We start from the raw sequence: 16,711 nt of genomic DNA, 5'->3' as shown, positions 1-16,711 counted from the left end.
TACACATCATCCAATTAACGAGAGAATAAATTATAAGTAAGATATTGAGAACTGCGCGAGAATATATCGGCATACGATACAAAAACACAAGAGAAAGTAATCACCAGTAGAAAAACAGACAGCGAAGTAACAAGACAGCGGAGAAAATGTAAAGTACAATAGATAGTTTCATTTTATTTTGTGAATTTTGTAATTAATTTTTGTACAATTTTGTAATTTGTAGCCTTGAAAACGGTTCTGACGAAGTCAACCGAAATATCGGAAAATAAAAAAACAAGAAATCAACAATTTCATGTTTAATTTATAGACCTATAGCCGAGATTATGAGATAAAAAATCATAAAATTTAATTTCTATAGAAAATTGTGTCAATTTTTTTTTCTATAGAAAATTTTGTCAAATTTTTATTTGTATAGAAAATTTTGTCAATTTTTTTTTCTATAGAAAATTTTGTCAAAAGTTTATTCTATAGAAAATTTTGTTAATATTTTATTTATGTAGAAAATTTTGTAAAATTTTTGTTTCTCTAGAAAAGTTTGTCAAAATTTTATTTCTCTAGAAAAGTTTGTCAAAATTTTGTTTCTATAGAAAATTTTGTCAAAATTTTATTTCTATAGAAAATTTTGTCAACATTTTATTTCTATAGAAAAATTTGGTCAACATTTTATTTCTATAGAAAATTTTGTCAAAATTTTATTTATTTCTATATTCTGTAAAAATTTTATTTTTATAACAAAATTTGGCAAAATTTTATTTCTACAGAATATATTGTCAAAATTTTACTTCTATAGAGAATTCTGTCAAAAGTTTATTTCTATAGAGAATTTTGTCAAAATTTTATTTCTACAGAAAATTATAGCAAAATTTTATTTCTATAGAATATATTGTCAAAATTTTTTTTCTATAGAGAATTCTATCAAAAGTTTATTTCTATAGAGAATCTTACCAAATTTTATTTCTTTATTTCTATAGAAAATTTTCTCAAACTTTTATTTATATAGAAAATTTTGTCAAAATTTTATTTATATAGAAAATTTTTGTCAAAATTTTATTTCTATAGAAAATTTTGTCTAAATTTTATTTCTATAGAAAATTTGGAAAAATATTTAATTTTTATTTCTATAGAAAATTTTGGCAAAATTTTATTTCTATAGAAAATTTGGAAAAATATTTAATTTTTATTTCTATAGAAAATTTTGCCAAAATTTTATTTCTATAGAAAAATTTTGTCAAAATTTTGTTTCTATATAGAAAATTTTGTCAAAATTTTATTTCGATAGAAAATTTTTGCAAAATTTTATTTCTATAGAGAATTCTGTCAAAAGTTTATTTTTTTATCAAAATTTTATTTCTATAGAAAAATTTAGCAAAATATTATTTCTATAAAAAATTTTCTCAAACTTTTATTTATATAGAAAAATTTGTGAAAATTTTATTTCTATAGAAAATTTTCTCAAATTTTTATTTCTATAGAAAGTTATGTCAACAGTTTATTTCTATATAAGATTTCGTCAAAATTTTATTTCTGTAAAAAATTTGTAAAAAAAATTTATTTTTATAGAAAATTTTGTCAAAATTTTATTTCGATTGTCAAAATTTTATTTATATAGAATATATTGTCAAAATTTTATTTCGATAGAAAATTCTGTCAAAATTTTATTTTTATAGAAAAATTTGTCAATATTTTATTTCTAGAGAAAATTTCGGCAAAAATTTCTTTCTATAAAAAATTTTGGCAAAATTTTATTTCTATAGCAAATTTTGCCAAATTTCTGTTTCTATAGAAAATTTTGTCAAATTTTTATTTCTATAGAAAGTTATGTCAAATTTTCATTTCCATAGAGAATTTTGTAAAAAAATGTATTTTTATAGAAAATTTTGTCAACATTTTATTTCGATAGAAAATTCTGTCAAAAGTTTATTTCGATAGAAAATTCTGACAAAATGTTATTTCCATAGAAAAGTTTGTCAAAATCTTATTTCTATAGAAATTTTTGTCAAGATTTTATTTCTATAGAAAATTTTGTCAAACTTTTATTTCTATAGAACATTTTATTTCTATAGAAAAATTTGCCAAAATTTTATTTCTATAGAAAAATTTTGTAAAAATGTTATTTCTATAGAAAATTGTGTCAAAATTTTATTTCTTTAGAAAAATTTTGCCAAAATTTTTTTTTCTATAGAAAATTTTGTCAAAATTTTATTTCTATAGAAAATTTTAGCAAAATTTTATTTCTATAGAAAATTTTGTCAAAATTGTATTTCTATAATTTTATTTTTATAGAAAATTTAGGCAAAATTTGATTTCTATAGAAAATTTTGTCAAAATTTTATTTTTAAAGATTTTTTTTCAAAATTTTATTTCTATAGAAAATTTTGCCGAAATTGCATTTATATTGAATTTTTTTCAAAATTTTATTTCTATAGAAAATTTTGTTGAAATTGTATTTAAAGGGTGATACGGTCAAAATTTGGTCAAGGGAAAACACGTGTAAATCGGTGAAATCGTTTATTTCAAAAATCAAATTAAATTTCTTTTTCAAGTTCAATTAGTATAAAAATTCAGGAAAAATATTCAGTTAAGCTTTCGCTTTTCCAAATCCGAATTGCCGGGCCTCACGCTTGACACCTGCCATCAGATTTTGTACAGCCACCTTGTCCACCTTCTACGCCGCAAAAAGCCAGTTTGCCTTGAACTGCTGCTCGTCCTTAGCAGTTTTTTGGTCTTCTTTAGGTTCCGCTTGACAATAGCCCAGTATTTCTCAATTGGGCGGAGCTCTGGCGTCTTGGGAGGGTTCTTGTCCTTGGGAACCACCTGCACGTTGTTGGCGGCGTACCACTCCATGGCCTTTTTACCGTAATGGCAAGATGCCAAATCCGGCCAAAACAGTACGGAACAACCGTGTTTCTTCAGGAAAGGCAGCAGACGTTTATTCAAACACTCTTTCACGTAAATTTCTTGGTTGACAGTCCCGGAAGCTATGAAAATGCTGCTTTTCAAGCCACAGGTACAGATGGCTTGCCAAACCAGATATTTCTTTGTGAACTTTGACAGTTTTATGTGCTTGCAAATATCTGCTACCTTTCTCCTTCCTTTTGCCATATAAAACTCCTGTCCCGGAAGCTGCTTGTAGTCGGCTTTGACGTAGGTTTCGTCGTCCATTACCACACAGTCAAACTTCGTCAGCATCGCCGTGTACAGCCTCCGGGATCGCGCTTTGGCCGTCGTATTTTGTTTATCATCGCGATTTGGAGTCACTACCTTCTTGTAAGTCGATAGTCCGGCTCGTTTTTTGGCTCGATGCACGGTTGTAGACGATACACCCAGCTTATTTGCGGCATCTCGGAGAGAGAGGTTAGGGTTTCGCTTAAAACTACCGGCAACTCTCTTTGTCGTCTCAGCGGCTTTCGGTTTTCGACTTCCCCCCGATCCAGACTTCCTGGCTGTCGACAAACGTTTCCCGAACACTTTAATTACATTTGTAATAGTTGATTTGGCAACTTTTAGCGATTTTGCCAGCTTTGCGTGCGAGTAGCTCGGATTTTCGCGATGCGCGAGCAAAACTTTGATACGCTGCTCTTCTTGCTTGGACGGCATTTTGACAATTGAAGAGTGAATTCCAAAATCAAAATAGGAGCAACATTCTACGCACACACACCTTCAAAATGAGGGGTGTTCAGGTTTTTTAAATTCAAAATTGAAAGAAATACGTCAAGTTTATATTGACCAAATTTTGACCGTATCACCCTTTATATAGAAAATTTTGTCAACATTTTATTTCTATAGAACATTTTGTTAAAATTTCATTTCTATAGAAAATTTTGCCATAATTTTATTTCTACAGAAAATTTTGACAAAATTTTATTTTCATAGAAAAGTTTGTCAAAATTTTATTTCTAAAGAAAATGTTGTTTAGTTAGTTTGGAATAACAATGAATTTAATTATTGCCATATTCGTATTTTATTAAAATTGCTTTTAATTAATTACAATATTTTTCTCTCTTTTTCAATTTTCTTTACAGTGTGCCAATGTAATGGTCATGCCCGTCGCTGCCGTTTCAACTTGGAACTTTATAAACTATCCGGTCGTGTGTCAGGCGGAGTTTGTTATAATTGTCAACATGATACTACCGGCCGATATTGTCATTATTGTCGTGAAGGTTATTACAGGGATAATACCAAACCGCTTAATCATCGTAAAGTTTGCAAACGTAAGTTAATGAACGATTTATAGATTTATTGATTCGTATTTATAAAACTCAATTCAATGGGAGTCACTTTTAAAGTCCGATCAAAAAAAATTTCAATATATGTGAAAAAGGGCTTCTGTGGGGCTTACCAGTAGCACGTCGAGCTAAATAGACATGTTTTATAAATTCGATTTGAGTGTCACCGTAATGGCTAGCTATTTTCTTAATTCAAAAAATTCGTTAATTTTAATTTCCAAAAATAAAAAAAACATTCTATTTCAAATGACTTTTAAAGTATAGAAATGATCATAATTGAAAAAAGTTTTTATATACTAAAATTTAGGAGAATTCTAGGTTAGGCGAGAAGGATAAAATCTATGGCCAAATTATGGTCCATTCACCTTAATTAAATATATATTAAAAAAATGGTTAATAAACCAAACATTTTTAATACTTTGAATCTTTCTGGTTTTTTGATTTCCTTAGGGCTTTTAAAGTCTCTATATATGAAAAAAATATTTTTTTTGTATTTCTTCTTTGCCTATTCCATATTCCGAATTTCGCCTGATATATATACTTCAACTCATGGCATACTTCTATATTTCAAAGTTATCCCTCGCTTAGGCGTTACACAGAGAATGTCATGTCCTACGATAGAATCTCATGTACATCAGCATTTGTTATCAAAAAGTTTTTCTATTTTGTATCCACTAAATAATCTGTTAGACATGACTTTCGTCATGGTAAATCGAATTTTCAAAATACAAAGATACAGAAGAAGGCATTAATTTCATTGGAGTTTTGTCCATGTTCTCGATAGATTGGGGCAAGCGATTGGAGGTAGATTTTATTGAGATATTAAAGAGGGAGGGGGAGATAGCTGTATAAAAACTTTGTGACATTAACGTGGATTTAAAAAATATTGCATTCAATTTGCTAGGTGGAATGGAACATGTGCAAAAAATATAGGCAATAATAAGTCCAAATATAAAAAAAAAAATAAAAATTAAATCTGCTGAATTAAATGAAAATGTAAATAAACTTAATTTGAATTAAATTAAATTTAATCCAAATATCATGAAACTCCATTAAAACACGTTAGCCAACCAACTTAAAAACCGTACACAGAGAATTCATTAAAATTTCATTAAAATTGAGCCAACGAATTTTTTTTCATTGGCATAACGACCATTTCCCATTAAAACAATGAAAGTATTCATAAATATTAAAATTTTCGGTGCTTAATAGAAACATCATTAGAATAATAAAAATATATATTGTATTTATGAAATTGTTTATTTGGCTCAAAAATAAAATAAAAATTAAATGAAATTGTAAATAAAATTAATTTGAATTAAATTAAATTATATTTAATTAAATTTAATCCAAATATCATGGAACTCCATTAAAACACGTTAGCTAACCAACTTAAAAACCGTACACAGAGAATTCATTAAAATTTCATTAAAATTGAGCCAACGAAATTTTTTCATTGGCATAAAGACCATTTTCCATTAAAACAATGAAAGTATTCATAAATATTAAAATTTTCGGTGCTTAACAGAAACATCATTAGAATAATAGAACAATTTATTGTATTTATGAAATTGTTTCTTTGGCTCAAGATTAATAAAAAAATTTCGTTAATATTACGAAATTTATTTTTATATCACTATACAACGGATTTGTCGGTAACCTAGGCAATATATTGACAACGAAAATATCATCAACTAGTTTTCGTTAACTGGCATTTAAAACTCTCACTCACCTATATGCAAATGGCCGTTTTCCAAGTTTTCGTCTGTCCGTCCGATCATCTATGTTATCTATGCACATCAAATTTTAGAATAAATGAAGCGAGAAAACTCCGTTTTAAGGCACTCTTGGTTAACGAGTTCTGAGTGCCAAGGTTTTGAGCCCCATTGGAATGTTCATGGTCTGCGACCGAAATATTTCTCTACCTAGGGCTCCAATATTCTCTTTGGTCATTTTTCCGATTATACACGGCATTTGTTTTAACGCCACTGCCCACTTTCCTTGGCTCCTACCAGTCTATTTTTTACAAATTTCAATGACTGTAGTCCAAAGTAATTTTTCAAAAATGTGTTGCATTCGTCTTTGCGATATGTTCAGCTCACGTGCAAATTTCCTACTAGAGGTATGCGCGTGACACGAAATTGTCATGGCACGCGAGAATCACGTGAGTCGTGAACAAAATCTGAAGCAACTCTCGTGAATGTGCGTGAATGAGACTGAAAGAAATATGTTGTGCGTGAGCGTGCATGAGAAATAAAATCAGTTTGTGAATATGCGTGAATAAAATTTCGGCAAAATCACACTCACGAATAAAATCAAGATTTACTTCTTACTCGATTTACTATTCATGAAGAGAGAAGCAAATTTCATCCAATTATATGAATAAATCTTTTGTTTCTCGTACCATTGCCACGGTTGGCAGAAATATCTACCAAAACGTGGAGAAAATTTTACTTCTATAGAAAATTTTGTCAAAATTTTAGTTCTATGGAAATTTGTCAAAATTTTATTTCTAATGACAATTTTGTCAAAAATTGATTTCTATAGAAAAGTTTGTCAAAAGTTTATTTTATAGAAAATTTTGTCAAAAAAAATTTTTTTAGAAAATTCTCTAAAAATTTAATTTCTGTAGAAAATTTTGTCAACATTTTATTTCCAAAGAAAAATTTTGTCAAAATTTTATTTCTGTAGAAAATGTTTTCAAAATTTTAGTTCTATAGAAAATTTTGTCAAAATTTTATTTTTATGGAAAATTTTATTTCTATAGAAAATTTTGCCAAAACTTTCTTTCTATAGAAAATTTTGTCAAAACTTTCTTTCTATAGAAAATTTTGTTAAAAGTTTATTTGATCGAAAATTTTGTCAAAAAATTTTTTATAGAAAATTTTCTCAAAATTTTATTTCTGTAAAAAATTTTGTCAACATTTTATTTTCAATGAAAAATTTTGTTAAAATTTTATTTCTATAGAAAATTTTGTCAAAATTTTACTTCTACTTCTATAGAAAGTGTTGTCAAAACTTTCTTTCTATAGAAAATTTTGTTAAAAGTTTATTTTATCGAAAATTTTGTCAAAATTTTTTTTATAGAAAATTTTCTCAAAATTTTATTTCTGTAAAAAATTTTGTTAACATTTTATTTCTATAGAAAATTTTGTCAAGATTTTATTTCTATAGAAAATTTTGCCAAAATTTTATTTGTATAGAAAATTTTGTCAAAATTTTATTTCTATAGAAAATTTTACCAAAATTTTATTTCTTTTGAAAATTGTATTTCTATAGAAAATTTTGCCAATATTTTATCTCTATAGAAAAGTTTTTCAAAATTTTATTTCTATAGAACATTTTGTCAAAATTTTATTTCTAATGACAATTTTGTCAAAAATTGAGTTCTATAGAAAAGTTTATCAAAAGTTTAGTTTTTTATAGAAAAATTTGTCAAATTTTTTTTTTTTTAGAAAATTCTCTAAAAATTTAATTTCAGTAGAAAATTTTGTCAACATTTTATTTCCAAAGAAAAATTTTGTCAACATTTTATTTCCAAAGAAAAATTTTGTCAAAATTTTATTTCTATAGAAAATTTTGTCAAAATTTTACTTCAATAGAAAATTTTGCTAAAAGTGTATTTCTATAGAAAATTTTGTCAAAACTTTCTTTCTATAGAAAATTTTGTTAAAAATTTATTTTATCGAAAATTTTGTCAAAATTTTTTTATAGAAAATTTTCTCAAAATTTTATTTCTGTAAAAAATTTTGTCAAAATTTTATTTTCAAAGAAAAATTTTGTTAAAATTTTATTTCTATAGAAAATTTGGTCAAGATTTTATTTCTATAGAAAATTTTGCCAAAATTTTATTTGTATAGAAAATTTTGTCAAAATTTTATTTCTATAGAAAATTTTACCAAAATTTTATTTCTTTTGAAAATTGTATTTCTATAGAAAATTCTGCCAATATTTTATCTCTATAGAAAAGTTTTTCAAAAATTTATTTCTATAGAACATTTTGTCAAAATTTTATTTCTAATGACAATTTTGTCAAAAATTGATTTCTATAGAAAATTTTGTCAAAAGTTTATTCTATAGAAAATGTTTTCAAAAATTTTTTTTTTAGAAAATTCTCTAAAAATTTAATTTCAGTAGAAAATTTTTGTCAACATTTTATTTCCAAAGAAAAATTTTGTCAACATTTTATTTCCAAAGAAAAATTTTGTCAAAATTTTATTTCTATAGAAAATTTTGTCAAAATTTTACTTCTATAGAAAATTTTGCTAAAAGTGTATTTCTATAGAAAATTTTGTCAAAACTTTCTTTCTATAGAAAGTGTTGTCAAAACTTTCTTTCTATAGAAAATTTTGTTAAAAGTTTATTTTATCGAAAATTTTGTCAAAATTTTTTTTATAGAAAATTTTCTCAAAATTTTATTTCTGTAAAAAATTTTGTCAAAATTTTATTTTCAAAGAAAAATTTTGTTAAATTTTATTTCTATAGAAAATTTTGTCAAGATTTTATTTCTATAGCAAATTTTGCCAAAATTTTATTTGTATAGAAAATTTTGTCTATAGAATTCTATAGAAAATTTTACCAAAATTTTATTTCTTTTTAAAAGTTTGTCAAAATTGTATTTCTATAGAACATTTTATGAAAATTGTATTTCTATAGAAAATTCTGCCAATATTTTATCTCTATAGAAAAGTTTTTCAAAATTTTATTTCTATAGAACATTTTGTCAAAATTATTAGAATAAAACAATTTTGTCAAAAATTGATTTCTATAGAAAATTTTGTCAAAAGTTTATTCTATAGAAAATGTTGTCAAAATTTTTTTTCTGTAGACAATTTTCTCAAAATTTTATTTCTTTAGAAAATTTTGTCAAAATTTTATTTCGTTTGAAAATTTTGTCACAATTTTATGTCTATAAATAATTTTGTCAAAATTTTATTTCTATATAAAATTTTGTCAAAATTTTATTTCTATAGAAAATTTTGTCAAATGGTATCTCTATAGAAAATTATGTCAAAATTTTATTTCTATAGAAATTTTTATCAAAATTTTATTTGAATAGAAAATTTTGTCAAAATTTAAGTCCTATAGGAAATTTTGTCAAAATTTTATTTCTATAAAAAAATTTTGGCAAAATTTTATTTCTAGCAAATTTCATCCGATCCGGCTGAAATTTGGTACATGGTTTTAATATATGGTCTCTGCCAACTGTGCAAAAATTGGTCCACATCGGTCCATAATTATATATAGCCCCCATATAAACCGATCCCCAGATTTGGATTGCGGAGCCTCTAAGAGAAGCAAATTTCATCCGATCCGGCTGAAATTTCGTATATGGTGTTAGTATATAGTCTCTACCAACCATGCAAAAATTGGTCCATATCGGTTCATAATTATATATAGTCCCCATATAAACCGAGCCCCAGATTTGAACTCCGGAGCCTCGTGGAAGAGCAAAATTCATCCGATTCGGTTGAAATTTGGTACATAATGTTAGTACACGGTCTCTAACAACCATGCAGGAATTGGTCCATATCGCTCCATAATTATATATAGGGCCCATATAAATCGATCCCCAGATTTGACCTCCGGTGCCTTTTGGAGAAGCAAAATTCATCCGATCTGATTGAAATTTAGTACGTGATGTTAGTACATGGTCTTTAACAACCATGCAAAAATTGGTCAAAATTGGTTCATAATTATATATAGCCCCATACCTCAAGTTGGTTGCAATATATATCATCCACTCTGTTTTATATGTATATTTTTGGCAAATTTTTCCTTTCAGTTTTCCTCATATACATTTCAGCCACTATTCCTCACATAAGTTTCCACTCTAATCGATTTTTTCCTACGCTATCGTTTATTTTGTTTTGTTTTTTATGGACCAGCAAATATTGAAATACCAAAAATAGTATCGGTCCATATAGACGATGGAAATAAACAAAAGAATGCTGATACCAACCAAAGATTCTTTCTCCATTAATACCCATCCATATATAGCACTCACACATGCTTCAAAACTTCTAACAAAAGATCCGAATAACAATATAGCTGTCCGACAGACATAGTGACGAATGGTCATTGTGTCCATCATCAATTCGTGGTTGTTGTTAATATGGATGGACATCACTGTTCCATTCATCACATCACACACTATCTCCCGGTCCCTTCTGTCTACACTTCATTTTGCATGGAATGAATTCATTCGGAATGCCTTCACTTTTTTATTGAATGTTTGGAAAAGCTGTCTCCTCCTTTCGGTCGGATGAATATTTGGAGGAGCTACCTCCTCCTTTCATTCGGATGAATGTTTATTTTTTGTTCTCAATACTTTAGATGACCAGAGGCTTGATAGTAAACAATGTCTCCATGAAAAAAAAAATCTATTTGAAGTTGTTTTTTTTTTTTTTGGGGAGAGGGGATTACATTCCTCAATGGCTCATTAAATATTTGTGATCTAGTGGATGGAAGCTTTGTTCCCGGAAATATTTTATAGCAACTAGAGATTTTTTTCTATTTTCGGGATATTTGCTCTGTTCAATGGTTAGGGGAAAAAAATGAATCAAATCAATGTTTTTTTTTTTTTGAGGGAAATCCTTTAAACCCTGGTTTGATAGTTGGGCTTAGGATTTAATTCCTGTATAGTGTTGACGGGTTTCTATGTATTTTTGAAACACTAATGAATTCCTGAACAGCTTTTGTCAGATGCATGACATCGATATCATCGGCCATGCCATTAGCCCATGTTGCGGGATATAGTCACGTATATTTTGGTTTTAAATGACTCAATTATTTCGAGGAACAAATTTTTATATCAAATGAAAGAATTTTACTGGCACCACTGATGGCAAAGACTATGTTTCGAGCAGCGTTTGATGGTTTTGTCGGCCGTTTGAATACAATATTTCGGACTAAAGGTAGCCAAATCGAACACACCTAAAAAATCACAATGAATCACATTGTGATATCACAGTGGTTCTTCTCTTTTATCAATGAGTGCTACCCCATTCTATTTTTAGCTCAAGAGGAAAGGTCCATATTTTTATAAACGAGTTCTAGCGGCATTTCAAATTACGGTGAAACCACTTACAGAGGCATTCTGAAATGTCACCAGCATTACTGAGAGGGGATAAACCATTTCTGAACAACTTGTTGGTATTCGCCTGGAACTAGGATTAAGTCCAGGATCCTTTGTATGCAGGGCGAACATTAAAGATAAGTTGTGGAATACTCCACCAACAAATGAAAAAAAAAACTTGAAACCTAACGATTGGCCATTCCGCAAAATAATCGATAGGTTAGACAGACAATGCTGGCAAACCAACCAATAACTACCCGCAAAAAAACACATTACCTTCAAATGTAATTTAAATTCAATTAAAAAGTAATTTTATGTTTAATTTAAATTTTGCCAAAATTTTCTATACAAATAAAATTTTGCAAAAAAAAAATTTATAGACATACAATTTTAACAACATTTTCTATAAAAGGTTGGGATAGGTTAGATGGCAGCCCGATGTATCAGACTCACTTAGACTATTCAGTCTATTGTGATACCACATTGGTGAACTTCTCTCTTATCACTGTTGGCTGCCCGATTCCATGTTAAGCTCAATGACAAGGGACCTCCTTTTTGAATGCAAGCACTTAAAGAAACACTCAGAAATGTCACCAGCAATACTGAGGTGGAATAATCCACCGCTGAAAACTTTTTGGTGCTAGGTCGAAGAAGGAATCGAACCCACGACCTTGTGTATGCAAGGCGGGCATGCTAACCATTGCAACACGGTGGCTCCCTACCCCTATAAAAATAAAATCTTGGCAAAATTTTCTATAGAATTAAAGTTTTAACAAAATTTCCTATAGAAATAAAATTTTGGTAAAATTTTCTATAGAAATAAAATTTAGGCAAAATTCTCCATAGAAATAACATTTTGGCAAAATTGTCTACAGAAATAAAATTTTGGTAAAATTTTCTATAGAAATAAAAATTTTGCAAAATTTTCCATAGAAATAAAATTTTGCGAAAAAAAAATTATAGAAATAAAATTTTTTATAGAAATAAAATTTTGGAAAAACTTTCTATAGAAGTAAAATTTTGGCAAAATTTTCTACAAAAATAAAATTTTGGCAAAACTTTTTATAGAAATAAAATTTTGGCAAAATTTTTTGTAGAAATAAAATTTTGGCAAAATTTTTTATAGAAATAAAATTTTGGCAAAATTTTCTATAGAAATAAAATTTTGGAAAAACTTTTTATAGAAGTAAAATTTTGGCAAAATTTTCTATAAAACTAAAATTTTGGCAAAATTGTCTACAGAAATAAAATTTTGTCAAAATTTTTTATAGAAATAAAATTTTGGCAAATTTTTTTATAGAAATGAAATTTTGGCAAAATTTTCTATAGAAATAAACTTTTGTCAATATTTTCAATAAAAATAAAATTTTGTCAATATTTTCAATAAAAGAAATTTTGGCAAAATTTATAATAGAACTAAAATGTTGACATAATTCTCTACAGAAATAAAATTTTGGCAAAATTTTCTATAGAAGTAAAATTTTTAAAATTTTCTACAGAAATAAAATTTTGATAAAATCTTCTTTGCAAATTTTTCTATAATTTTTTTTTTTACAAAATTTCCTAAAGAAAAAAAATTTTGGCAAAATTTTTTGACAAAATAGTTTGTTTTTTATTTTTGGACAATTTCTAATTTATTGGGGAAATAAAATAAAAACAAAAGTTCTTTGAACTAAAATAAGGTTAATTGGCTTTAAAGCACACTATTTTGAGTATACACGGAGAAAAATGTACTTAGTCCTACTATATATATATATATTTTTTAAGTTTTGAAATATTTATAAACTCTTTAAACAGTTTATCTCACTAAAAAATAAATTAACAAATTTTTGCATAAATTATTTGAATATCAAATGTAGCTTAAATTAAAATTTCCCATCCAAATGGAATATTGTTTTTCCAATCAACTTTAAATCATTTCACAGCTTCCTTCCAATAGTATTTACTGGCCCCATGAAATACATTTTCATGTTGAATAAAATAATTCTGCAGCATTCGTATGCCTTGCGGCTGTAACAGTCAGTGGTAAAGAATATAAATTGAAACGACACCCAATGTATACGTTGAAGTAGCTGATGCGAAGGAGGAGTAGCATTGCGGTTTTACAAATTTGTTTTTGGCGGTTCTTCATTCCTATTAAATTTCATCACCCAAAATATGTTTTTTTTTTTGTCGAAGCTTACAAATGGTGGTCTCTGATTTTCCCCATTAGAGACTCAGTCCATTCATTTCATCTCCCACGACATATTCTCTTTAAGCATCGTCAGAGTTCAATTAAATACAACGATGAAATTTTTGTAGTGTTTGGATAAATTTTTCGGTTGGTTGGCGGAGTGGGTAATATTTAAATTAAACATAAAATTACTTTTTAATTGAATTTAAATTACATTTCGAGGTAAATGTGTATTTTTTTGTGGGTAGTTTTTGGTTGGTTTGCCAGCATTTTCTGTCTAACCTATCGATTATTTTGCGGAATGGCCAATCGTTAGGTTTCAAGTTTTTTTTTCGTTTGTTGGTGGAGTATTCCACAACTTATCTTTAATGAAAAGTTGATGGAATTTACAATGGTTCTTTAAGTAATTATAGGACTTCGATTTGATACACTTAAAATAAAATATAAAAAAATAATAAATGATGCTGGTGACATTTCTGAGTGTTTCAAAGTTTCTCTAAGTGCTTGCATTCCAAAAGGAGGTCCCTTGTCATTGAGCTTAACATGGACTCGGGCAGCAATCAGTGATAAGAGAGAAGTTCACCAATGTGGTATCGCAATAGACTGAATAGTCTAAGTGAGCCTGATACATCGGACTGCCATTTAACCTATCCCAACCTTTTATAGAAAATGTTGTAAAATTGTATGTCTAAAAATTTTTTTTTGCAATATTTTATTTGTATAGAAAATTTTGCCAAAATTTTGTAAATATATAAAAATTTGTCAAAATTTTATTAATATAGAAAATTCTATTAAAATTGTATGTCTATAATTTTTTTTCGCAAAATTTTATTTCTATATTTTTTTCTGCAAAATTTTATTTCTATAGAATTTTTGTCAAAATTTTATTTCTAGAGAAAATTTTACCAAAATTTTATTTATATAGAAAATTTTGCCTAAATTTTATTTCTATAAAAGTTTTGTCAAAATATTATTTCTATAGAAACGTTTTTCAAAATTTTATTTCTATAGAAAATTTTACTAAAATTTTATTTCTATAGAAAATTTTGCCAAAATTTTATTTCTATAGAAAATTTTATCAAAATTTTATTTCTATTGAAAATTTTGCCAAAATTTTATTTCTATTGAAAATTATGCCTAAATTATATATCTATTGAAAACTATGCCTAAATTTTTTTTTCTATAGTCAATTTTGTCAAAATTTTATTTCTACAGGAAATTTTGTTATAACTTTATTTCTATAGAAAATTTTGGCAAAATTTTATTTTTATAGGGGTAGGGAGCCACCGTGGTGCAATGGTTACCATGCCCGCCTTGCATACACAAGGTCGTGGGTTCGATTCCTGCTTCGACCTAACACCAAAAAGCTTTCAGCGGTGGATTATTCCACCTCAGTAATGCTGGTGACATTTCTGAGTGTTCCAAAGCTTCTCTAAGTGGTTTCATTCAAAAAGAAGATCCCTTGTCATTGAGCTTAACATGGAATCGGACAGCACTCAGTGATGGTTAGGTTCGGTTAGGTATAGTGGCAGCCCGATGTATCAGGGTCACTTAGACTATTCAGTCTATTGTGGTACCACATTGGTGAACTTCTCTCTTATCACTGAGTGCTGCCCGATTTCATGTTAAACTCAATGACAAGGGACCTCCTTTTTATAGCCGAGTCCGAACGGCGTTCCACGTTGCAGTTAAACCACTTAGAGAAGCTTTGAAACCCTCAAAATGTCACCAGCATTACTGAGGTGGGATAATCCACCGCTGAAAAACTTTTTGGTGTTCGGTCGAAGCAGGAATCGAACCTACGACCTTGCGTATGCAAGGCGGGCATGCTCCCTACTTCTATATAAAGTTTTTCCACAATTTTATTTTTATAGAAAATTTTGCCAAAATTTTATTTCTATAGAAAATTTTGCCTAAATTTTATTTTTATAGGGTTAGGGTGCCACCGTGGTGCAATGGTTAGCATGCCCGCCTTGCATACACAAGGTCGTGGTTCGATTCCTGCTTCGACCTAACACTGGTGTCCTGCTTCGACCTAACACTGGTGTCCTGCTTCGACCTGCTGGTGATATTTCTGAGTGTTTCAAAGCTTCTCTAAGTGGTTTCACTGCAATGTGGAACGCCGTTCGGACTCGGCTATAAAAAGGAGGTCCCTTGTCATTGAGCTTAACATGGAAGCGGACAGAGTGAAGTTCTCCAATGTGGTATCACAATAGACTGAATAGTCTAAGTGAGCCTGATACATCGGGCTGCCATCTAACCTATCCCAACCTTTTATAGAAAATGTTGTTAAAATTGTATGTCTATAAATTTTTTTTCGCAATATTTTATTTGTATAGAAAATTTTGCCAACATTTTATTTTTATAGAAAATTTTGTTAATATATAAAATTGTGTCAAAATTTTATTAATTTAAAAAATTTTATTAAAATTGCATGTCCATAAATTTTTTTCGCAAAATGTTATTTCTATATTTTTTTTCTGCAAAATTTTATTTCTATAGAATTTTGGTCAAAATTTTATTTCTAGAGAAAAATTTACCAAAATTTTATTTATATAGAAAGTTTTGTCTAAATTTTATTTATATAGAAGATTTTGTCTAAATTTTATTTCTATAAAAGTTTTGTCTATATTTTATTTCTATAAAAGTTTTGTCAAAATATTATTTCTATAGGAAATTTTGCCAAGATTTTATTTCTATAGAAAATTTTACTAAAATTTTATTTCTATAGAAAATTTTGTCAAAATATTGTTTCCATAGAAAATTTTGCAAAAAAAAAAAATATATAGGAAATTAGGTCAAAATTTTATTTCTATAAGCACATTTTTCTCCGTGTCCACTCTAACTGGGGGACACATAAAATCAATTTGACTTTATTTTAAATCTTGGAAATTATTATGTTTTTTTAATAATTTACAAATTTTCCACAAATAAAACAAAAACTATAAAAAAGTAAAGGACTGCTCAAAAAAAAATGTTTGTGTATAATGTAATGAAGTAGAATTTTATATAGTTTTAAAATTTTTATTAAAATTCCCCTAATAATGTAAAAATTTCAAAATTAAAAAAAAAACTATAGAAGCGCTATACATAATTTTCTCAGTGTAATTTTTATTGACATAACATTTTATGAATAATTTAAACATTTTCCAAAAATAAAAAAAAAGTAGTAGGGATAAGGACATTTTCTCTTTGTACACTCAAAATAGGGGGCACTAAAGCCAATTTAATGAA

The 16,711-nt window shown here is 27.4% G+C and overlaps 1 protein-coding gene across 1 annotated transcript in view; it reads left to right on the top strand.

Moving 5' to 3' along the window:
* NetB (Netrin-B) overlaps positions 1-16,711 on the top strand; it is a 517,230-nt gene that overhangs the window by 486,254 nt on the left and 14,265 nt on the right. Inside the window, 1 exon segment of the mRNA XM_075299521.1 lies at positions 4,023-4,211. Within this exon segment, the coding sequence (XP_075155636.1) occupies positions 4,023-4,211 (189 nt within the window).

This window comes from Haematobia irritans, chromosome 3, assembly GCF_050003625.1.
Source record: "Haematobia irritans isolate KBUSLIRL chromosome 3, ASM5000362v1, whole genome shotgun sequence".
In the NCBI taxonomy this organism is placed as follows: domain Eukaryota; kingdom Metazoa; phylum Arthropoda; class Insecta; order Diptera; family Muscidae; genus Haematobia; species Haematobia irritans.
Note: the sequence above shows the minus strand (reverse complement) of the source record. Positions and strands in the feature narration are given on the sequence as shown.